Source organism: Pogona vitticeps, chromosome 3 (genome assembly GCF_051106095.1).
Source record: "Pogona vitticeps strain Pit_001003342236 chromosome 3, PviZW2.1, whole genome shotgun sequence".
Taxonomy (NCBI): Eukaryota; Metazoa; Chordata; class Lepidosauria; order Squamata; family Agamidae; genus Pogona; species Pogona vitticeps.
Genome location: NC_135785.1, coordinates 92,258,270 through 92,282,256, shown reverse-complemented (window position 1 = coordinate 92,282,256; position 23,987 = coordinate 92,258,270). Strand labels below are relative to the sequence as shown.

At 44.2% G+C, this 23,987-nt stretch overlaps 1 protein-coding gene across 1 annotated transcript in view; it reads right to left on the bottom strand.

Annotated features, from left to right (window-relative positions):
• CDH23 (cadherin related 23) overlaps positions 1 to 23,987 on the bottom strand; it is a 622,327-nt gene that overhangs the window by 542,721 nt on the left and 55,619 nt on the right. Inside the window, exon 3 of the mRNA XM_072995232.2 lies at positions 2,897 to 2,974. Within this exon, the coding sequence (XP_072851333.2) occupies positions 2,897 to 2,974 (78 nt within the window). The remainder of the gene's footprint in view (positions 1 to 2,896; positions 2,975 to 23,987) is intronic.

Below are 23,987 nucleotides of genomic sequence, written 5' to 3'. Positions count from 1 at the left end.
ATTGTCACTTGTCTCTCAATCATCTTATAAAAGTTAGTTCTCCACAAAAGATGTTAACACTCATCTGAATTATCAATAAATTGATAACAAAATCAGTTAGTTTTACAAACATTCCTGAATATTTTAGAGGAAGGGCAGATCATATATCCTTTTAAAATATAAAACCTTTATAATGAAGATAGTATTCAAAACCTGATTTGAAATTATCAGTTATAGAATAGTTGGATATTGTTGACAACCAGATCAATTTCAGTCTTTCCACAACAGAACTTCTTAAACAGCCTTTAAACATGCAAATACACACAGACAAAACACAGTTTTCCCTTAAAGGTGGACGAAGTGACAGTGTTGTTATTTAATATGTTCTTAAAAAGAAACGGACACACGAAAGAATATAGAAGGCTCTGCTATCACAGCAATGACAAAATCACTGCTTTTAGATCAAGCCGAGAGAACAGCCCATCAGGTTCAGACGCTGTTTTTGTGCACGCACAGGACATAAAACACTACAACCAATTTACAACATCCAACTGAACAGAACCAACTGAACACCATTACGACCCATCCACAAAGCTCTAAGCACAACTGAATTCCAAAGGTTTAATGGGTTCAAAAGTCTGGAAAACAAGCCATGGAAAGCCCAATCGATTCTTATATTGGTTGAAACTGATTACTGACAAAAATAAATAAATGAAAGCTAAATCTGTCTATCAAACTCTGTAATATTTTTCCAAGGGCACAAGCTGACCTCCTTCTCTATTCTATACCAACTCACTAGCAGCTACCGGTAGATTCAGAAGCTGAATACAGTATGTGTGTGTCATATTTTAAGATGGCATAACACTGTTAATTTTTTATGTAACAATTTTAAATTTACTGCAACTTCTTAGTCCAGAAATACCCATTTTCTACCTTGTCATTTTTATAAAACGTCAAAGTATTTTAGTGCCATTGTTTTTTTGTGGGGTTTTTTGTGTTTTTTTGTGTTTTTTTTTTTTTTTGAGATTCATAAAATGCACAAACCAGAACACACTCTGGTCTATAGATCTGTAATAGAAGAGCAGTCCCCACTCAGATCTATAGATCAGAATCTTTTTTATATCTAGACAATTTATGGAAATTGTAAAGGCATAGAGCAGTGGTCCACAACCTTGGGCCTCCAGATATTCTTGGACTTCAGTTCCCAGAAATCCTGACCAGCAGATGTGGTGGTGAAGGTTTCTGGGAGTTGTAGTCCAAGAACATCTGGGGACCCAAGGTTGGGGACCACTGGTATAGAGGATAGGCACAGATGAGCATATGGGCAACTTCAGCTGCATTTCCTGTTCAGGAATATTTTAGTGGCAGTTGCCAATTCTTGACACACAAAATACGAGGGGGAAACACCCTCTAAGGGTATAGGTGCAATATTACAAACTTGAGAACTGGCTCCTGGATAAAAATAAAGCAAAAATGTGCACATCCATTTAGGTAATTTTGTGAGGGTAGGGCAGTGGGACTAACACATGTGCCAATAGTTGCAGAAAAGAAGTGTACATTCCAGGCCTAAATCATGGAATAGATTTAAACAAATGCACCCCAATATAGGGTTGCCAGACGTCTGGAAAAGGGAGGCCATGTCCTGCTTTTTAAGCGAAAATCCTGCGTCCGGCAGGCAAAGCTAAAAAGCTTTAAAATGTCCGGCATTTCTACCTGAAAATGTAAATCACCTCTCCCTCCCTCCTTGGTTGTAAGGCATTTGTAAATCCTCCCGGCAGCGGCTTGTAAATCCTCCGTTCTGATGGTTCTGATCGGAGATAAGCCAGTTTAATTGGTCCCCCGCTGTGCAACAGAGCCGGGGCAATCAGTGACTGCTTCCGGGGGAGGTGACTGAGAGCACGAGGGAAACTTCAATCAAGGAGGGAAGAAAGGTGCGAGAGAGCTTGACAGAGGCTTGTTTAAAAGTAAGATTGGGGAAAATTTAGGGAGGGAGGGAGGATGTATGTGAGTGAGAAAGAGACTTAGTTTTATAAAATCATGAAAAAAAGGTTGTGACTGCAAGGGAGAGACGGCTCAAAGGTGCGAGGGAGGGATGGGTAGAAATGGACATGAGAGGAAATGGACATAGTGAACTGAAGCAACTGATTGTTTGAACATTGAGGAAGGGTTTGTGTGTCAGATGGAGGGAGAGGGAGAGGGAGAGGGAGAGACATACACACAGAGAGAGAGACTTGACTTTTTCATAAAACCATGGAAAAAGGAACATTGCAAAATTTAATCTCCATTGCATTTAGCTCTGCTGAGAACAGCAAGTATTTCAAGGTAGTAGTTGTACAAATAGCTGTTTAAATAATATTCTTTGGTATTTTGAAAAAAGCCTCCATTGAATTTATTTTTATTTTTTAACATGACTGTTTCTTGGACAGTTCACTAAGAGACGTTTATTGGCAGGAATTGTAATAAAATTATATTGATTGCGGGTTTAATGTGGATTCAAGTGAAACATTCAATATGTCCTCCTTTGTCCTCCTTTTTGTCTTTCTATGTCCTCTTTTGTCCTCCTTTTTGTCTTTCTATGTCCTCCTTTTGGTACCAACGTATCTGGCAACCCTACCCCAATATTCTGATAATAGTATACAAACTATCACAGCTCTATTGCATCTACTTTAATTTTTCTTTAATCACACTTTAAACACTCAGCTGGCAAGGCTGGTAAGGGAAATTCATCAGCTTTCTGAAAACAACCAAAAGATGATGAATGTTTAAATGCTCTAGAAGGGGATCTGTGTTCTTTTTATAGGGCACTTATTTCAAAGCCATGTGCTGTCTTATCATTCTGACTTTTTTTCATCCCCCTAAGACAAGTGGATACAAAAATGCCATTTTATCCATTATAAGTGAAGCCTAGCACACTTACCTACTGGAGTATCTTCATTGATCAACAGATATGTGTCGAAGAAATAATTTATGAAGTATGGCAATCGATTGCTCAGACCTGGAAAAATTGGGAAAGAGAAATACTTTATTTATAATTGTGAAGTCAAGTGCACGTTGAGCTAATTGATATTTTGTTACAGTGAGAACCTTGAGCAAAATAGCTGGTACTGCAGAGAGTAGGAAAGGGAGTGCTTTGCATGACCTAAAGCGATATTAGGCATAACTCAGCAATTGAAAAGCATTTCTTCCTGGTCTACATGCTGAAATAGAATGGGGGAAGATCCTAGATCACAGTGGAGCATGGCAGAAAGTAGTAAGGGGCCAGAAAAAGCTGGGGATTAGACCTGATAACATCCCTGTATATAGGATACATAAATACTTAGAGCCTTTCCCTAGGATGTTTCGGAAAAACAAAAAAAATCAGTAAATAAACATAAGAACACAAGAAGAGCCCTGCTGGATCAGGCCAAGGGCCCATCTAGTCCAGCTTCCTGTATCTCGCAGTGGCCCCACCAGAAATATACATACCATATTTTTTTCTGTGTATAAAACAACACTTTCCCCTAAAATAATTAGAGGAAAAATTGAGTGTTGTTTTATACACGGAAGGACGCAGTCGCTCGCGTGTTCGGACACCTCTTGCTGCCGCTTCCCAATGGCCTCCTCCAGAGCTCACACTTGTCCCCTCTGGTGGCCCCGAGGTGGCAGCAGCAGCAGGAGGCAGAGGCGGAGGCGAAGGAGCATTCACACCCGCTCGGGCGCTTCTTGCTGCTGCCTTCCCCGACAACGCTGCCGCCTTGTCCCCTCCAGTGGTGGAGGCAGGAGTCGACAGAGGCAAACAAGCACTCGCGTGCGCTCGGGCACCTCTTCCTGCTGCCACACCAGATCTCCTCCTCCCATGATCTCCTTAGGGCAGGGGACATGGCAGCGATGTGAGCTGGAGGTGAGCCCCAGCAGTCGCACTGGAGGAGGTAATCAGGCAGGCAGCAGCAGCAGGAGATGGAGGTGGAGGAGCAGTTGCCCATTAACTGCTCCTCCACCTCCATCAAGGGTCAAAATTAGGGGGGGTGTTTTATACATGGGGGGGTTGTATACACGGTAAAATACAGTATTTCTTATTTATGGTCCATACACTTCATTCTTGTTTTCCTTCAGTGTAATGCTTCCATTGCAACCACAGTGCATTTTACAGACACGTGCAATGCTGGAGAAACAGGGTGTTTCTCAGCACATTTATTGTGTGATTGTTGCAATGGAACTGGATTGTAAAAGTGACACAGGCACCTGTTAGAACTAATATAATATATGGTTTATTATCAGTATGTTCATAATTAATTAGTTAGGAATACTGATTTGTCCACATCTTAAGGTGGATAAGTGTTTTGAGCTAAATGCTATTCCTCAAAGAAGCTCTTCTCCAGCTCAAAACACAAAACAAAGTTTTCATCATGTAGGGTCAACATAGAGCAGAAGAAAATTCTAAAGGCCAACGAACCTGCAAGGACAACCTGAGGAGTTAAAGCACACTCTCTAAAACTCTAACTGTGGATGGGCAAACTTTGGTGAGGCTAGGATCATTTCAAGGATGGACCAAGGTATGGTCTTCCAGATTGACTTTTTCTATTAACTAGTTAGACTAGGGCTGATAGAAGTTGCAGCCCAGAAGCATCTAAAGAGCCAGATATTCCCTACCCCTCTTATAGGCTATATGACAGGCTATCAAGGAACCTTTTACAGTACTTTAATAAAGATCTTCTCTCTATCCTTGGATAGCATCTCCACTGGCTCTACACAACTTTTAATATTGTAGTTGTCTCTCATCCAGAACTCTATTAGCATGCATGTGATAACAGTGCAGCCTTGGAGAGAACTTTGTGAAGAGGAAAGGTTGTTTTCCAAACCACTTCTGAGTTAATTCCAAATGAATTTTGAGGGGAATTAACCCATCACAGTTCAGGAGAAAAGCAAAAAAATTATGCAGGTATACACACCAAAATACAGAATCTTTGCCTCATTCATCCAGCTGTTGTGTGCATCCCTTGCTATCTGGCTGTTCTGCATGACTGCGCATCTTGGCAGATTTGTTTTCAAAGCATAGGCTAACCAAAGCTATACCTGAAACAACACTGTGACAAACACCTCCGTTATATGGCACTTTTCCAGAAAGGGTACGAAACCTAACTTTCCCATCCATTAGCTTTCCCACCAAGCTAATATGCTATGTTATCTTGGGCTCATGGCCATTGTAGTCCAAAACATCTGGATTGTGCCAACATAGGGGAAGCTATGCAAATGCAGTATGAATATTTTCCCAAAGGCAAATGTATGTTTCTTTAAAAATTATTATTGTTATTTTGTTGCAAGGGGGTGGTGATGCAGGCAGTCCAGGGGAATAGGGAGATGGCAATTATTGTTTTACCACATGATTAATACTTCATATTGTTCTCACGGCTGTGAGCTTTTTGCCTTGTCAGCCTTAATTCCACCAAAGCATCCCTTCCTTTCACCTTTAATAATAATCCTCAATTATTTCAGTTGCCAGTTTATTTAGCTTGATCGCTGTCGGGCCTCCACCTCTTCTCTTGACCCTTGCCCGGCCTAGCTAATCAAAGCAGCCAGGCCTGTAACAACCAAATGGGCCACCACAATAATTAATGGGTCTCTCCAGGAGGGCAAGGTCCCCCTTGCCCTCAAGGAGACACTCATTAGGCCCATTAGGAGGAAACCAAATTTGGCGACGGACGACATTGGAAATTATAGGCCCGTCACCAATGTTTTTTTCCTAAGCAAAGTGATGGAGAGGGTGGTGGCAGATCAGCTTCAAGTGCTCTTGGATGAAACCAACACTCTGGACCCATTCCAGTCGGGTTTCAGGCCGTGCTATGGTACAGAAATGGCACTGGTCGCACTGATGGATGACCTGCTGAGGGAGGCTGATGGGGGCAATATGTCCCTGTTGGTCCTCCTTGATATCTCAGTGGCCTTTGATACCATCGACCACGGTATCCTCCTGGGAAGGCTCTCTGCGTTAGGAATTGGTGGCCTAGCGTTTGCCTGGCTCCATTCCTTCTTGGAGGATCGTCCCCAGAGAGTACAGCTTGGAGAGAATATCTCGGCCCCGTGGAGCCTCAACTGTGGGGTCCCACAGGAGTCAATCATCTCTCCAATGCTGTTTAACATCTACATGAGGCCACTGCGCGGGGTCATAAGGGGGTGTGGGGCATCGTGTCATCAGTATGCTGATGACACACAGCTCTACATCTCCTTTTCATCTACCTCAGTGGATGCCGTTCTGTCCCTTCAGCGCTGCCTGGAGACTGTACTGGAATGGATGCAGTCGAATGAGTTGAAGCTGAACCCGGACAACATGGAGGTCTTGAGGGTGGGTGGTCCTTCCACCACCGGTATAGGTAACTCCCTTTCTTTTGGGGGGACAACCCTTGCTGCAAAGAGTGAGGTCTGCAGCTTGGGGATACATCTGGACCCGGCGCTTACCATGGAAACTCAGGTGGCGACCGTGATCCGCTCTGCCTATTTTCATCTATGGCGGATTGCCCAGCTGCGACCATATCTTGATGGGGGGCCCTCACTACTCTAGTCCATGCGCTCGTAATCTCGAGATTAGACCATTGTAATGCACTCTACGTGGGGCTGCCTTTGAGGCTGACGCAGAAACTTCAGATGGTCCAGAATGCGGCAGCCAGGCTTCTTAGTGGGGTGAGTAAACACCAACATATCTTCCCCACTCTGGCTGCTTTGCACTGGTTGCCCATCCATTTCTGCATTGACCTCAAAGTGTTAATGATCACCTATAAAGCCCTAAACAGTTTGGGACCTCAATATTTGGCAGATCGTCTTCTCCCACCCAGATCTACCAGAATCACCCAATATAGCCAGCAGGGACGGCTGAGGGATCTGACGCCAAGAGAGGCCCGGAAGGAAAAAACAAGAAACCAGGCCTTCTCAGCAGTGGCCCCTCGGCTGTGGAACACCCTACCAACACTGGGTGTTTTTAAAAGCCGGCTAAAAACCTGGCTATTCAAGAAGGCCTTCCCTACAGCCAATTAAGTCTTTCTTATTTTTCTCCCCTTTTATGCCATGCCATCTTGGTAATCTTCTTCAAATTATTTGTTCAATTGTAATTTTAATTTTATAATTTTATAATTTTTATATTTTATATATTATATTGTTCTATTTTATCTATGTAAGCTGCCCCGAGTAGACATGGTCTAGAGGGGCGGGGTAAAAATCCAATCAATCAATCAATCAATCAATCAATCAATCAATCAATCAATCAATCAATCAATCAATCAATCAGTAGCTCAAGTGAGCAAATCAAAGCATACGCCTGTCACTTGAACAGCAAAAGCTTATCAGCCAGCCTGTTGCACTTCAGCTCAGTTATGCAGAAAAATTTAGAGCAAAGCATCCTGATGAACTGCAACCTAAATGCTGGGAAAGGTTGCATGATGCAACTTTTGCTATCGCTGCTGCCACCACTAACAACAGTAATGTAGTAGGAAACAACAACAGCAACAACAATGTACTACAGTGGTGCCTCGCTTAACGTTTGCTTCGTTTAACGTTTTTTTCACTTAACGTTTATTTTTTCAGAGGCAGATTGTGCTTCGTATAACGTTTTTCCCTATGGGCGATTTTCGCATAGCGTTTTTGGGACCATGCTTCGCTTAACGTTTTTGGTTTTAGGTCCCCTGCTTCGCTTAACGTTTTTTTTGTTTTCAATTTAAAAAGTGTCTTAGAAGGGTCCAAAACTGTTCTAAATGCTTGGATTCGTTAGAGGACCCCTTAAGTCATGTGCAAACCTGATTTGGCTTTGATCTGACATTTCGTTAATTTTTTGTGAATTTTTGTTTTTTGGCCCATAGGAACCAATGGACCTGTCAAAATCTGACAGCTCCATGCTTTCCTATGGGGGAGAAAACAATTTACAAAAAATTAACGAAAGTTCAGATCAAAGCCAAATCAGGTTTGCACACAACTTAGGGGGTCCTCTAACGAACCCAAGAATTTAGAACAGTTGCTGAGTCTTCATTAATTTTTTGTGAATTTTTTCTTCCCCCTTAGGAAATAATGGAGCTGTCAGATTTTGACAGCTGTCAAAAGTTGGGGGAAAAAAATTCACCATTAATTAACGAAAAGTCAGATCAAAGCCAAATTAACTTTTGCATCCGTTTTAGAGGGTGCAGAAGCTAATCCAAGCATTTAAAACCATTTTTGACCCTTTTATGACACACTTAATTTTGCAAAAATTGACTTCGCAAAGCCATTGAAACCTATTGAGTCAGCTACAATACATTCCAATGGAGGATACATTGTATCGTTTAACGATGTTTCCTATGGGTTTTTTCGCTTAAGGACGGCAATCCGTGCCTATTGGAACGGATTAACCAGTTTCCAATGCATCTCTATGGGAAATGGTGTTTCACATAAAGTTTTTTTCGCATAAGGTTTTTTTTTTTTGGAACCAATTAAAAACGTTATGCGAGGCACCACTGTATTTATTACAGCTTTTGTTAGGAATCATTTTACTTAATTATAGAGTTTCACAGTATGTGGCTTTAAAAAAAAAACATGATCACACTAACAGCAATTTTCGAGGACAAGTCATTCCTAAATGGGTGAAAATAGTATTTTTCCAGAAATCATGTAAAGCTGATACATGGATGAGCTGGAGAAAGCAGAAACATGACACTGAAGTCCAGAGACCAACAATCGTTTCAATGGTTGACTGGAAAACAAACTGAGGAGTGCAGGGCCTGTGGTAGGAAAAGACTTGGGAAAGCTTCTGAAAGAGAGTAAATACAGAGTGCAGTACATATGACAGATGGGTTTACTTTGATTCTCAGCCAGTGTTAGAGTAGCCAGCACTGTCTCTTATTAAGAGATCCACTTTATCTGCCAGACATTATTGAACAAGGGAAATAGGGTTTTTAATTGGCCTGTCAGAAATATTTTGCATCTTGTTTCTGTAGGACCTGGTTTCTGGCTCACCCATAAAGCAGGTGCCTAGTTTTGAAAGCAAACCACCCCCAAGACAAGTATGGTAAAAGAAAAAGAAAAGAAGCACCTTTGGCATAATATTGTGAATATACTTGACAGATACCCAGAAATCTGTCTGGCAGATTCAAAAGGAACTCCTCCCAATCAGTGTTAGTCTGTAGTTCCTGGAAAACTGAGTTCCTTGCCATTGAGTTCCTTCTCACCGGGAACTCAATGGCAAGGAACTCAATCCTATGCATGTAAAACTACTTGGGAAGAAAGCTCCTTCAAACACAGCAGAGCTTATTTTTGATTAAACATGCACAGGATCAGGCTGATCCAACACAGCATAGTGTAAATCCACTGAACACACAACTAAAAAGGCTGTTTGAGGAGAATCAAAGATTGAACAATTCATGTATAACTGTAGTTATACATGAATTGTATGAATTGTACGGCTGTGTAGTCTGCATGGCTGAATTTCTATGAGAAGAGTACCATAGTGCCTTTTTCATAGGCCATGGGTTGGGAAATTATGGATTTCCACATATTTGATACAAATTCTTATCAGCCCCAACTACCAAGTGCACTACTAAATGCCCACTTTGTCCTAGATAGATTCTGACACTTTCCCTTACTTACAAAAACACTGAACAAAGGGGTATGGCGATACTGTTCAGACATTCAAAATGAATGTGTTAACATTTGCATGTGCTGCTGAATCTCATCCTTCAAGAAGGTGAACACTAAAGATACATTTCTTACCCCATAGATATGCCACAAATGATATTAAACCCACAACAAATGACCTAAAAATCCTGGATAGTTTAGAATCCTGGTTAGAATTATGGTAAATGGGTTCCTTACTCATCCAACTCTTTTACTTTCTAGTGAAGTGGTATATAAACATATCATTTGATATCTTCCTGTTTTCCTTATCTTTATTTTGCTCAATGAAAGAAAGGAGAGGCAAAAAAATATAATCCTTAAGTTTCAGTGTGGTGTTGTTCTATGCAACATGTACAGTATCTTGATGGACACAATATAAATTGTTCAAATATATATTGGAGCACATTTCTGCATTCTTAAGGGATGTATCTATAAACTCTTAATATTGTATTTTTAATATTTTCAAAACTATCATAAAGAACGTTCATAAAATATTGTGAACCAAACAACTGGCATCTATCAAGGAAATATATTGACATTTTTGTAATTCATTTATGATATACAGTACTTTAAAACCTTGGTCCAAAGTTTATCTTATATGTATATTTTTTCTTTTGTCCACTGAGCTCAAGACAGTGTAACACAGTGCTCCTCCTCCCCATTTTATCCTCACAAGAATCCTGTGAGGTAGGTCAGATTCAGAGATTGTGGCTGTGTGAACCCAGTGAGCATCATGATCAAGTCTGATTTGAACCCAGTTCTTTTCAGTTGTAGTCTAGTACTCTAACAATTTCATCACACTAGCTCTTTATCACTAACATATCAGTACTGATGTATACTGATGATCTAGTATTTGTATCAAGAACTGAAGTAGCTCAGAGCAGACTAACTACAAAACTGGTCACTCTTTCTTTCTCTTCTCTCTTTCTGAGCACCTGTCTTCCATTTCCCATCTCTGTTGTTCTGACTGCAACTCTTCATTCGGTTATTTCTCAACTTTTTGAGTCAAAAGTTCTAATTCAGAGAATGGTACTTCATGTAATCTTAATCTTCTTGGCAGCCACTGATTACACCTAATTGTCTCCTTTGGCAGCTGTTCCCTGCCTCTTCATTCATTCATTCACATGATAGCTTAGTACTGAGGGTGTATTTTAAAAAAAGGTTTGGCACAACTGTTCATATACTCTTTAATGTTATGTTTTATTTATTTATTTATTTATTTTATTTATTTAATTTATATGCCGCCCACTCTACCCAAAGGTCTCTGGGCGGCTTACAACAATTAAAATTCAATGCAATAAAATAAAATGATTAAAATACAATTAAAATACAATTAAAATACAATTAAAATTGCCATCATTAAGACCCACAGTTAATGTTATTTCAATTAAAAGCCTTCTGGAACAGGAAGGTTTTGACCTGGCGCCGAAATATCATCAGTGTCGGCGCCAGGCGAATTTCAGTTGGGAGGGCGTTCCATAGTCTGGGGGCAGCTGCCGAGAAGGCCCTTTGTCTACAAGCCATCCCTCTTACCTCCTTGAGGGATGGCTCTTTCAAAAGGGCCCCCTGGCTAGATCTTAACAGCCGGGTAGGCTCATATGGAAGGAGGCGGTCCTTCAAGTATCCAGGGCCCAAGCCGTTTAGGGCTTTATATGTCAAAACAAGCACTTTGAATTGGGCCCGGACAGCAACTGGTAACCAGTGTAAATTATACAGAATCGGCTTGATGTGCTCTCTGGCGGCCCCACCACTCACCAGCCGCGCAGCTCGATTCTGAACCAGTTGCAGTCGCCGGACCGTCTTCAAAGGCAGCCCCACGTAGAGCGCATTGCAATAATCAATACGAGATGTTACCAGTGCATGTGTAACTGTCATGAGACTCCACTCGTCCAGGTAGGGCCGTAGCTGGTATAATTTCCGCAGCTGAAGGAAGGCACCCCTGGCCACCGAGTCCACCTGAGCTTCCAAAGTTAGACTGGGGTACAGGAGCACCACCAGGCTGCGGACCCTGTCCCTTAGGGGGAGTGTAACCCCATTCAGGACAGGGAAGTGGCCCTCCAACCTGTCCGGCGAAGCACCCACTAACAGCACTTCCGTCTTGTCTGGATTGAGTTTCAATTTATTAACCCTCATCCAGTCCATTATCAGGTCCAGACACGAGTTCAGCACAGAAACCGCCTCACCTGGATTGGTGGAAAACGAGAGGTAGAGCTGAGTGTCGTCAGCATATTGCTGACTCCTCAGCCCAAACCTCCTGATGACCTCTCCCAGCGGTTTCATGTAGATGTTAAACAGCATGGGGGACAGTATCGAGCCCTGAGGAACCCCATGACATAAATGCCATGGGGCAGAGCAACTGTCCCCCAGCACCACCCTCTGGATACGGTCAGCTAGGAAGGAGCGGAACCACCGTAAAACAGTGCCCCCAACTCCTAACCCAGCCAGCCTATCCAGAAGGACACCATGGTCGATGGTGTCGAAAGCCGCTGAGAGGTCCAGGAGTATCAACAGGGTCACACTCCCCCTGTCTCTCTCCCGGCAAAGGTCATCATACAGGGCGACCAAGGCTGTCTCTGTACCAAAACCCGGCCTGAAACCCGACTGAAATGGATCCAGAAAATCCGTTTCATCCAGCAGCGCCTGGAGTTGCCCGGCCACAACCCGCTCCAACACCTTGCCCAAATAAGGGAGGTTCGCCACTGGTCGGTAGTTGACCACCAGCCTTGGGTCCAGGTTAGGCTTTTTAAGGAGTGGTCGAATTACCGCCTCTTTCAAGGCAGTAGGGACCACTCCCTCTCTCAGAGAGGCGTTCACGGCCTCCTGGACCCAAGTGCGAACCCCCCTGGCAGATCTTCCAATTAGCCAAGATGGGCAAGGGTCGAGCGGCGTGGTGGTAGAACGGACAGATCCAAGCACCCTGTCCACATCCTCGGGTCTCAACAATTGAAACTCATCCATTAAAGTTTGACCTAAGCACGGCACACTGGACACATCTTCCGATTTTGCAGTAACAGTGGAGTCCAGCCCACTGCGAATCTGAGCGATTTTTTCCTCAAAATGAATAGCAAACTCATCACAGCGAGCTGATGAGCAGTCCGGGACCTCCACCGGGTTTCCCGGTTGAAGAAGATCCCGGACCACCCGAAACAGCTCTGCTGGACGACATTCTGAGGAAGCAATGCGGCTGGAGAAATATTGCCGTTTCGCCAGCCGTATTGCCACGAAATAGGCCCGATAATGGGCTCTAAGTCGTGTTCGATCGGATTCCCAGCGGGACTTCCTCCACCTGCGCTCTAGCCGTCTCCCCTCTCGCTTCATCGCCCGCAGTTCAGAAGTATACCAAGGAGCTGTCTGGGCTCGGCGAGCAGGGAGAGGGCGCTTAGGCGCAATCGTGTCAACCGCCCGGGTCATCTCCCTATTCCATAGGGTGACCTGAGCTTCGACAGGAGCGCCAACCATATCAGACGGATACTCCCCCAGAGCATTCAGGAATCCATCTGGATCCATAAGTCTCCGAGGGCGGATCATCTTAATAGATCCCCCACCCTTGCAGAAGGAAGAAGAAGCTAATAGACTAAACTTGACCAGGAAGTGGTCTGACCATGACAATGGGGTCACAACCAGCCCCTCCACATCCAAACCACCATCTTCCAGTCCCGTTGTGAAAACCAGGTCCAAGGTGTGGCCCTTCTCATGTGTCGGGCCGATGACACATTGAGACAGTCCCATGGTTGTCATGGCGGCCATGAAGTCCTGAGCCGCCCCAGTCAAAGCAGCCTCAGCATGGATGTTGAGGTCCCCCAGCACCAGCAGCCTGGGAGTCCTCAACACCAGGTCCGAGACTGCCTCCGTCAGCTCAGGTAGGGAGACTGTTGGTACGCAGCAGGGTGGGCGGTACACCAACAGAATCCCTAATCTGTCTCGTGAGCCCAACACACAATACAGGCCCTCAAGACCTCCTCTCAAAGGGATAGGAAGCCTGGTCAAGGAGATAGAACTCCTATAGACTATAGCAACTCCCCCTCCCCGACCCTCCGAGCGACACTGGTGCTGGACTGAGTACCCAGGAGGACACAGCTGGGAGAGGGGGACACCACCTTCCTCTCCCACCCAGGTCTCAGTAATGCACGCCAGGTCAGCCCCCTCATCCAGAATTACATCATGGATGAGGGCAGTTTTATTTTGTACTGACCTGGCGTTCATCAACAGCACCGTGTGGCTCGAGGGTTTGCTGATATGGTCGCCTGATACCATTTGGTTGGAGGTAGGACTAGAAGAGGGGATAGATGTAAGATATCTAACCTCTCTTCTCCTACGCGGGCATGTTCTACCCCCACCACCATTCCTTCCCCTACCCAGCACCACCTCAATGGCTGCCCCCTCCAACGCCCTCCCCCCTTCCTGTTCCATCAGGTCCACTGTGGGTCTCTATGCAACCCAATAACAGTTAAAAACAAACAAAACAAACCCACACCCCTTCTAATGCCCCTTCTCTCCTCCCAGCCAGGTGGCTGGTGTTGAGGAAGGGGTGGGGTGGCCCCAAGCAGCAGCAGCAGCAGGGTCCTGGTCCTGAAAGGCCGGGGAGCGCAAGCCAGAAATTCTCCCAGACACGTCTCTCACCCGTGCCTGGGGACGGCAGATATTGCAGGCAACTCCCCCGACGTCAGGAATGCTGGTCTGTGAGGGCCCTGGCACAAGCTTCCGGCTTTTATGGCCTCCCTCCCTCCCAGCCAGGTGGCTGATGTTATGGAAGGGGGTGGGATGGCCTGAAGCAGCAGGAGCAGTAGCAACAGGGTCCCAGTCCTGAAAAAGGCCGGGGAGCGCAAGCCAGAAATTCTCCCAGACACGTCTCTCACCCGTGCCTGGGGACAGCAGATAATGCAGGCAACTCCCCCGACGTCAGGAACGCTGGTCTGTGAGGGCCCTGGCACAAACTTCCGGCTTTTATGGCCTCCCTCCCTCCCAGCCAGGTGGCTGATGTTATGGAAGGGGGTGGGATGGCCTGAAGCAGCAGGAGCAGTAGCAACAGGGTCCCAGTCCTGAAGAAGGCCGAGGGAGCGCAGGCCAGAAAGTCTCCCAGACACGTCTCTCACCCGTGCCTGGGGACGGCAGATATTGCAGGCAACTCCCCCGACGTCAGGAACGCTGGTCTGTGAGGGCCCTGGCACAAGCTTCTGGCTTTTATGGCCTCCCTCCCTCCCAGCCAGGTGGCTGATGTTATGGAAGGGGGTGGGATGGCCTGAAGCAGCAGGAGCAGTAGGAACAGGGTCCCAGTCCTGAAAAAGGCCGGGGAGCGCAAGCCAGAAATTCTCCCAGACACGTCTCTCACCCGTGCCTGGGGACGGCAGATAATGCAGGCAACTCCCCCGACGTCAGGAACGCTGGTCTGTGAGGGCCCTGGCACAAACTTCCGGCTTTTATGGCCTCCCTCCCTCCCAGCCAGGTGGCTGATGTTATGGAAGGGGGTGGGATGGCCTGAAGCAGCAGGAGCAGTAGCAACAGGGTCCCAGTCCTGAAGAAGGCCGAGGGAGCGCAGGCCAGAAAGTCTCCCAGACACGTCTCTCACCCGTGCCTGGGGACGGCAGATATTGCAGGCAACTCCCCCGACGTCAGGAACGCTGGTCTATGAGGGCCCTGGCACAAGCTTCTGGCTTTTATGGCCTCCCTCCCTCCCAGCCAGGTGGCTGATGTTATGGAAGGGGGTGGGGTGGCCTGAGGCAGCAGGAGCAGTAGCAACAGGGTCCCAGTCCTGAAGAAGGCCGAGGGAGCGCAGGCCAGAAATTCTCCCAGACACGTCTCTCACCCGTGCCTGGGGACGGCAGATATTGCAGGCAACTCCCCCGACGTCAGGAACGCTGGTCTATGTAGACTTCCTACAACATAGACAAAGTCCCTAGTACTTAATATTTTGGCCTTATTATATTCATAGAGTGTATCTTGAAATTTAGAATTAAGTGGAGCATATGGTAATTCTTCCAGACTTCATCAAAATATGTAGCCAGAGTTGAAATCTAGCACATAGCACTCTCATACAAAATGTGTGTGATAAAGACAAGCTGACATTAGAAATAAAAAGAATCTTACGCTACTGCCATTATTACTGCTGTTCTTATTACTACTACTCTTACAACACCTACTAGTATTATTACTGATTATTATTAGTGTTATTAATAATAGCCACTAAAGATGAGCACGAATTAAAAAATGAATCACCTGACTCTCCTCTACAGTCTCTCCAAGAATGGCAAAGATTGGTTTCAGAGGTCTGAGTTACAGACCTACAAAGAGGCCCACCCAGTAAAGTTTCCCCCCCCCCAGCATGTAGAGACACCAAAATCAGCAGCTGACTGTCCTCTACAATCCATCTGAATTTGGTGAAGATTGAGTTTCCTCAAGCCAGCTGCTAAAGGGCACTTTCCTGTCAGACCCACTTTGGGAGTGTATAACTTGGATGTCTGTAACCCAGTCTTCACCAAAATTGGAGATTCTACAGGAGAGTCATAGGAAACTTTTCTGTGATTTTGGTATCTCAAGGTGCCTGGGGCGAATCTTTCTGAAGGGGCCCTACTTGTGGGTGTATAACTCAGACATCTGAAATCCAATCTTCACCAAACTTGCAGGGCTTGTAGAGAATCGGGGGAAGTTTCCCTGTGAATTTGGTGTCTCTAGGTATTTGTGGGGCCCTTTTATAGGGTTTTAAAGTCATAAACTTATTGATTAATCGATTCATCAGAAAAAAATTCATAAACTCATAATTCATGATTCATTGACCTTGACGAATCATGAATCACCATTTTTCTGATTCGTGCCCATCTCTAATAGCCACTGCTTTGGAATAAAAAGGGTGATGGATGGAGAAGAAAGCTTTCTACAGGAGCTCCTTCTTCCTAGCGATCAGCTAGATCTGGAAACTTTTCAGGCACGCAATGTTACAGTAAGATCTAGCAGGTGACACCTATGGAAAAACGAACAGATGCAGGTCCTGAAATCAGAGCGCCGTTGCTTATGTTTTATTGAAATATGGTTTCCTTTGATGAGCCACCCTAACCAGAACATTTCAGTGCCATGGCCACCAGAAAATCATGTGGACTTGTGGAAATAATCTACTGAGCTAATATACTACTCATTTTGAGTATTATATTTTCTGAAGCACGAACATTGTGAAAGTTTGTGCTTGCCCCTGAACAAATACTCATTTTGAGTATTATGTTAGCTCATTTTGCCATTCTTTCTCCTCAGCAAATCCGTGTACATGCTTCACCATCAAGGCTGCTGTGCTCCTGCATGCTTCTGGAAAGCAAAGCAGGCAAGGCAGGGGCAGGTCCACCACATCACCTTCATGATGCACCTGCTGCTGTCATTGTTTTCAGGAAGTTGAGAGGACACAAATGCTTCGCCTACTGTTTAATTCTTCCTTTTGAATGAAAGTACTTGCCACTATTGTATGTGGAATCCATGCAATGGCTTGTTTCCACCTCAACTAGTGGGGAACGTGACCTGCCCCACAGATTGGGAATATTGGCTGCTCTTAATAAAATAATTCTTTTTATTGAAGCTGCACATTTTCCTTCAAAGGAGCAATGTTAAGAGACTATTCTGCAAACAAAAATGTGGCTTCGTATGGGTATTTGATGGCAAATTTCTACAGGATTCCCATAATGCGTCTTTCACAATGTTCTTGCTTCAGAAAAGCCTTTCAGCTTCTTCAACAACAGTATTTAGGGGTGATGATTTATATTTGACTCCTGAAACTGTGCTTGCCTCTGAACAAATCCACCTGCACTTCCCTGACTCCACTCTTCATTCTCAGGTTTCTATGGTGGCTGTCCTTCCTAGAGAGTATGAAAGGAATATGACAAAATGATCTGTTTCAGAAGCACTCAGTATCTGAGATATCAATTATTGATGCTCCTGTAACACTATGAGAGTTGCTGCCACACACAAATGATCACCATGGGTGTACTGGAGAGTGATATTCAAGCACGTAACTCTATAAACTCTTCCAGCCTCTAAGGCTGCAAATTCCACCCTGGCTTACCAGTAAATGAAACACTGTGGGAATGAATGTCAAATAGGTTAAGGGTGCCAACTCATTTAGCTCTTATAGAGGTGAGACAGACAGACAGACAGACAGACAGACAGACTGACTGACTGACTGACTGACTGACTCCAACACAACTGTAGAACTGCTATGGATTCTACCTGCTTCCACTCTTAACCAAGAAGGTACCATGTGTTTTAATATCAGAAAAAACTTCCTAACTATTAGAGCAGTACGGCAGTGGAACCAATAACCTCAAGAGGTGGTGAGTGCTCCAATGGAGGCATTCAAGATAAATTTGGACAACTATCTGGCAGATATCCTTTGATTTGCATTCCTGCCTTGAGCAGGGGGTTGGACTCTATGGCCTTATAGGCCCCTTCCTACTCCATAATTCTGGAATGCTGAACAGCTGGTTGCCCTTAGTCAACACCACCAGAGGTGAAATCTGAAGCCTACACCTCTGACCTGAGTCTGCAGCTCCCATTTTAGCTTGTATGAAACCAAGATGCCTTGACCATGTATCTGATTGTGATTTGGGGTCATTTTATGTTTCTTCTGAACCACCTCCTTCTTTGTGGTGTCCAGTCTGATGAATGCCTACATGGAACCAAAAGCTACCTTATCTTTGTGAGTTTTTTTAATGCTCTAGTAAATACAGTGCCCATCCTTCATCTCTGGATTGTGCACAAGAACCCCTTAGCTTCTTTTCTCTCTTTTTTTTGTTGGAAAAATGAAGTGATTTCTGTCTGTGACTGATTTCTGATTCCTTTCTTGAACAGACTCTACAAGTCACTGAAATTTCTTTTTTTAAAAATTTGGTTTTGTTTAGAAAGAGTTGTAACTTTTTTGCTGACCTAAATTTGAACTGAATTATGCAATTGCTCAAATCAGGCACTAGAGGGAAACAATACAATATGTTCCATAGAACCTTTGAGCCATGAAGTAATTTTGGAAGATTTATTTATGAATGTTCACAGTTGATCTTTACTCCCCTTTTTGCTCTCTCACACCATATGCTTTGCTGCCCAAGCAACACCTCAGAAATGTGCAGAAAATTTCTTCTCAAACTTGGTGTTCCAGACAGATTAATGAAAACCGTTGTGGTAGCAGCAACAATGCAATATATATAATTATCCATCATAATTGTGTTCTTCAGTCAGTCAGCAACTAACATGAAAACACCAACAATAACAACAACACCTTAAGTGAAGCCATAGCTCAAAATATGACCCACAAGCTACTGAATCAGGCATTATACAGCATCTTGGCATTTCTGCAAGGATGTTGTTGTTGGTTAGTCGTTTAGTTCTGTCCGACTCTTTGTGACCCCATGGACCAGAGCACGCCAGGCTCTCCTATCTTCCACTGCCTCCCGGAGTTTGGCCAAATTCATGTTGGTAGCTTTGACGACACTGTCCAACCACCTCATCCTCTGTCATCCCCTTCTCCTTTTGCCCTCACTTTCCCAACATCAGGGTCTTTTCCAGGGAGTCTTCTCTTCTCATGAGATGGCCAAAGTACTGGAGCCTCAGCTTCAGGATCTGTCCTTCCAGTGAGCACTCAGGGTTGATTTCCTGCAAAATGGATAGGTTTGTTCTCCTTGCAATCCAGGGGACTCACAAGAGCCTCCTCCAGCACCACAATTCAAAAGCATCAATTCTTCAGTGGTCAGCTTTCTTTATGGTCCAGCTCTCGCTTCCATACATCACTACAGGAAAAACCATTACAGTGGTGCCCCGTATAGCGAGGTTAATCCGTTCCGGATTAACCTTCGCTATACGAAAACATCGCTGTGCGGGTAAGGAAAGCCTACTGGAACGCATTAAACTTAGTTTAATGCGTTCCAATAAGTGTCCAAACTTACCCCTCCAGCGATGTTTTCGCGTCCGGCGGCCATTTTGGAGGCGGCTCCAAAATGGCCGCCGGATGACCCGAAATGGCCCCTATCAGTGTTTTCACGCCCTCCCCTTGCTTACGGAGGTCGCGAAAACGCTGCGGGGGGGCATTTCAGGCCATCCGTGGCCATTTTGGAGCCGCCGATCAGCTGTTCGGCGGCTCCAAAATGGCTGCCGGATGCCCCAATCGTCGCAAAGCGAGTGCGGCGATTGGGGCTGATCCGTATAGCGATCCCCAAAAAGGGATCGCTATACGGATTCTTCATTAAACGGTGCGCTCGTTAAGCGAGGCACCACTGTACTTTGACTATGTGGACTTTTGTTGGCAAGGTGATGTCTCTGCTTTTTAAGATGCTGTAGAGGTTTGTCATTGTTTTCCTCCCAAGAAGCAGGCGTCTTTTAATTTTGTGGCTGCTATCACCATCTGCAGTGATCATGGAGCCCAAGAAAGTAAAATCTGTCACTGCCTCCAAATCTTCCTTTTCTGTTTGCCAGGAGTTGATGGGACCAGTGGCCATGATCTTGGTGTTGTTTTTTTATGTTGAGCTCCAGACTATTTTTGCTCTCTCCTCTTTCACCCTCATTACAAATTTAATTTCTCCTCACTTTCTGCCATCAGAGTGGTATCATCTGCATATCGAAGGTTGTTGATATTTCTTCCGGCAATCTTAATTCTGGCTTGGGATTCCTCCAGTCTGGCCTTTCGCATGATGTATTCTGTATGTAAGTTAAATAAGCAGGGAGGCAATATACAGCTTTGTCCTTCTCCTTTCCCAATTTTGAACCAATCAGTGTTTCCCTATCCAGTTCTAACTATTGCTTCCTATCCCACATAGCGGGCCAATGAGGGTCGGTGGCGAAGTTGTTTCTGTGCCTTCCAGGACCAGGGAGACAACTCTGAAGAGGGTGCTTCTGGGAGGAAGCCCTGAGCTCACCAAGTAGGTGCTGCTGCTGCTGCTCCCACTCCCAGCTGGGCTGAAATTAGAAGCCAGGCAGATTTTGAGAGTGAGTGGCAGTGTCACACTCGCGACACGCCCCCCTGCAATTGTGAGATGCCCCTGCAAGCATGACACGCCCCTCCGTGAGTGTGACATGCCCACCTATGAGCACAGGGGTGCCCTGCCCCCCAACCGGTCCGCACACAGAGCCTGCACCCCCAAAACAGTCCACAGTTCAAAAAGTTTGGGGACTGCTGATTTAGATTATATCTGACTAGCCCAGTGGTTTTTCCTACTTTCTTCAGTTTAAGCTTGAATTTTGCTATAAGAAGCTGAGGATCAGAGCCACAATCAGCTCCAGGTTTTGTTTTTGCTGACTGTATAGAGCTCCTCCATGTTTGGCTGCAGAGAATATGATCAATCTGATTTCAGTATTGCCCATCTGGTGATTTCCATGTGTAGAGTCGCCTCTTGTGTTGTTGGAAAAGAGTGTTTGTGATGACCAGCTTGTTCTCTTGACAAAACTTTAGTAGCCTTTGCCCTGCTCCGTTTTGAACTCCAAGGCCAAACTTACCTGTTGTTCCTTTTATCTCTTGACTCCTTCCTTTAGCATTCCAGTCCCCTATAATGACAAAAACATCTCTTTTTTTGTTTCATTTCTAGAAGGTGTTTTAAGTCTTCATAGAAATGGTCAGTTTCAGCCTCTTCAGCATTGGTGGTCGGTGCATAAACATGGATTACTGTGATGTTGAAAGGTCTGCCTTGGATTCGTATTGAAATCATTCTATCATTTTTGAGATTGTATGCCAATACAGCTTTTCCCACTCTTTTGTTGATTATAAGGGCTACTCCATTTCTTCTACAGAATTCTTGCCCACAATAGTAGATATGATAATTGTCTGAATTGAATTTGCCCATTCCCGTCCATTTTAGTTCACTCACGCCCAGGATGTCAATGTTTATTCTTGCCATCTCCTGTTCGACCACATCCAGCTTACCAAGGTTCATAGATCTTACATTCCAGGTTCCTATGCAGTATATTTCATTATGGCATCGGACTTTCCTTTCACTTACAGGCACATCCACAACTGAGCGCCCTTTAGGCTTTAGCCCAACCACTTCATTAGCTCTGGAGTTACTTATACTTGTCCTCCGCTCTTCCTCAGTAGCATGTTGGATGCTTTCCGACCTGAGGGGCTCATCTTCCAGTGTCATATCTTTTAGCCTTTTGTTTCCGTTCATGGAGTCTTCTTGGGAAAGATACTGGAGTGGCTTGCAAGTTCCTGCTCCAGGTGGATCGCGTTTAGTCAGAACTCTCCACTATGACCTGTCTGTCTTGGGTGTTCCTGCACGGCATAGCCCATAGCTTCTCTGAATTACTCAAGCCCCTTCGCCACGACAAGGCAGCAATTTATGAAGAGGATAATGCCCATTAAAACAGTAGTATTACAGGGGGGAAATGAATGCATCAAAATAGATGTGCAAAGAAATATATTCTGTATACAAAAAACTGAAAAACAAAACTACTCCTAACCAAATTACAGATTCTTTTCTTTTTTATTAACATAATTGTTTCAATGTAGGGAACATTTCATTCAGTATCCCTGGCAAACCACCTATGAGAACGTTCATTTATGAAATAAAAATGTTAATGTTCACACAAACAGATAGCTTAGGAGGTGGATCAAGGATTAGTACATTAAATATTCCTTGGTATAAAAGCAGTTATTATAGTGGATTATTATAGTGGCATTATTGGAGAAAGTGTATTTGTTTTTCCAAAAACCAAGATGTCCAGTTATGCACGTAAGATATTTTAATACTCACACTAGTGTTAGACAGACGGACGGACACTTAGGTATGGTTCACACCTCTTTTCATAGTACATTCCATTTTCAGATATTTCTAGCTATTAGAGCATGCTTAACTAAAACTGTTACCTCAGAATCAATATTTCACCAGAGACAGAGGCCCTGAACCAACTTTTAATCTAGACTGGCCAGCTCCCATATTGAGAACTAATTTATTTCTCACAGATCTCTTATTTTCATATTGCTTCAGCATCATCAGCCTGTCAAGGGGGCAAACTCTGAACCTCTACCTAAACCATTGAGCTATTCAGCAGTTCTTCATATATGAAAGAAGGCTATGATGCACCAGATCCATACCAACTCTTCTCAGTAACACTAGAAAGAATATTCAGCTGCTGCCAATCTTGGACTCCTTCTCCAGCAACCAAGAACACAACCATGACCCACAGGTGCAACTGTGTTCCAGTGGATAGTTCCATGTTTTCAGATGCCTTTGGCACACACACTGCCTTGGCTAACCAGCATGGATCAGCCAGCTCTCCAGGCTATGATATGGCAGGACTTCTCTTTGATTACTGACTCCCCAACAGTCAGAGATCAAAGCTTGAAACAGGCATATTGCCAAGCAAGAATGCATGTGCTGAGCCCTTAAGCTGTATTCTGTGTGGATACCTAACCACCCCCATAAATGGCAAAGTGTTCCAAGAATGCCACAGCTTAGTAAATCTGAAAGGCTTTAATTTTTTTTTCCTGCAAAGCTGGCCATCATGATTATCGCCATATATTTTTCTTCATTCAAATATGTATTTATATTGCTTTTAAACCTACATACCTTAATATTCAAGAGCTGGAGAAACAGTAAAACATTAATTCAAAGCATAATCTCTGGGCCATTTAAAATAATGCCAGTTCCTTTTCCAGAGGAACAGAGATCATCACATAAACTGGTTTATTTATTTATTTTTCTTTATTCAGAAGCAGGTAATGTTGAAATCCAAATCAGAGAGATGGAATGGCATGAGACCAAAGAGGAAATATTTACAAGACCAAATAACAACACATTTCTGTGGCATGCAAAGTCTTTAAATCTTAGCTTAGAGCACCTGCCGATTATGATTAGTGCCTGCCTAAGTCTCTATGTAACCTGCTGGGCAGCAGCTTTCTGAATTCACCAGCCACACACAAAATGGAGTTTTGAATAACAAGGATTTCATTGCAATCCTTGGTGGACAGCCAGTTTTCCATTGGACAAATAACCTTCATTCTGTTGTAACAAATTTTGTTGATTAGCACAAAACCTGTGTTAAAATAATGATAAGGTTTTCTTAAACAACCATAGTGCACCAGGCCAGCAAAAGCACACACATGACAGTGATGAGGCTCCAGTTTCATTGATCATGGTCTAGAGGGGCAGGGTAAAAATCAAATAAATAAATAAAATCATCAGTTTACCTACTTGGTGGTCAAGTGGAAGTGCCTCAATACAATCTTCTGCCTCAAAGACCATCAAAGGAACACCACTCAAAAATGTAAGACATAATTCTTACACCAATCAGCACAAAAAAATCAAAAAAAGAAGTGGCTGGATATCTTGGTGCAAAACCACTGCCCCTGAAATGGTCTTCTTCTCCTACGACTACTTCTAATGCTTCTTCTTCTTCTTTTTCATCAAATAATTATGTTCTTCTGCATTTGGAACACTTTCCAAAGGGCC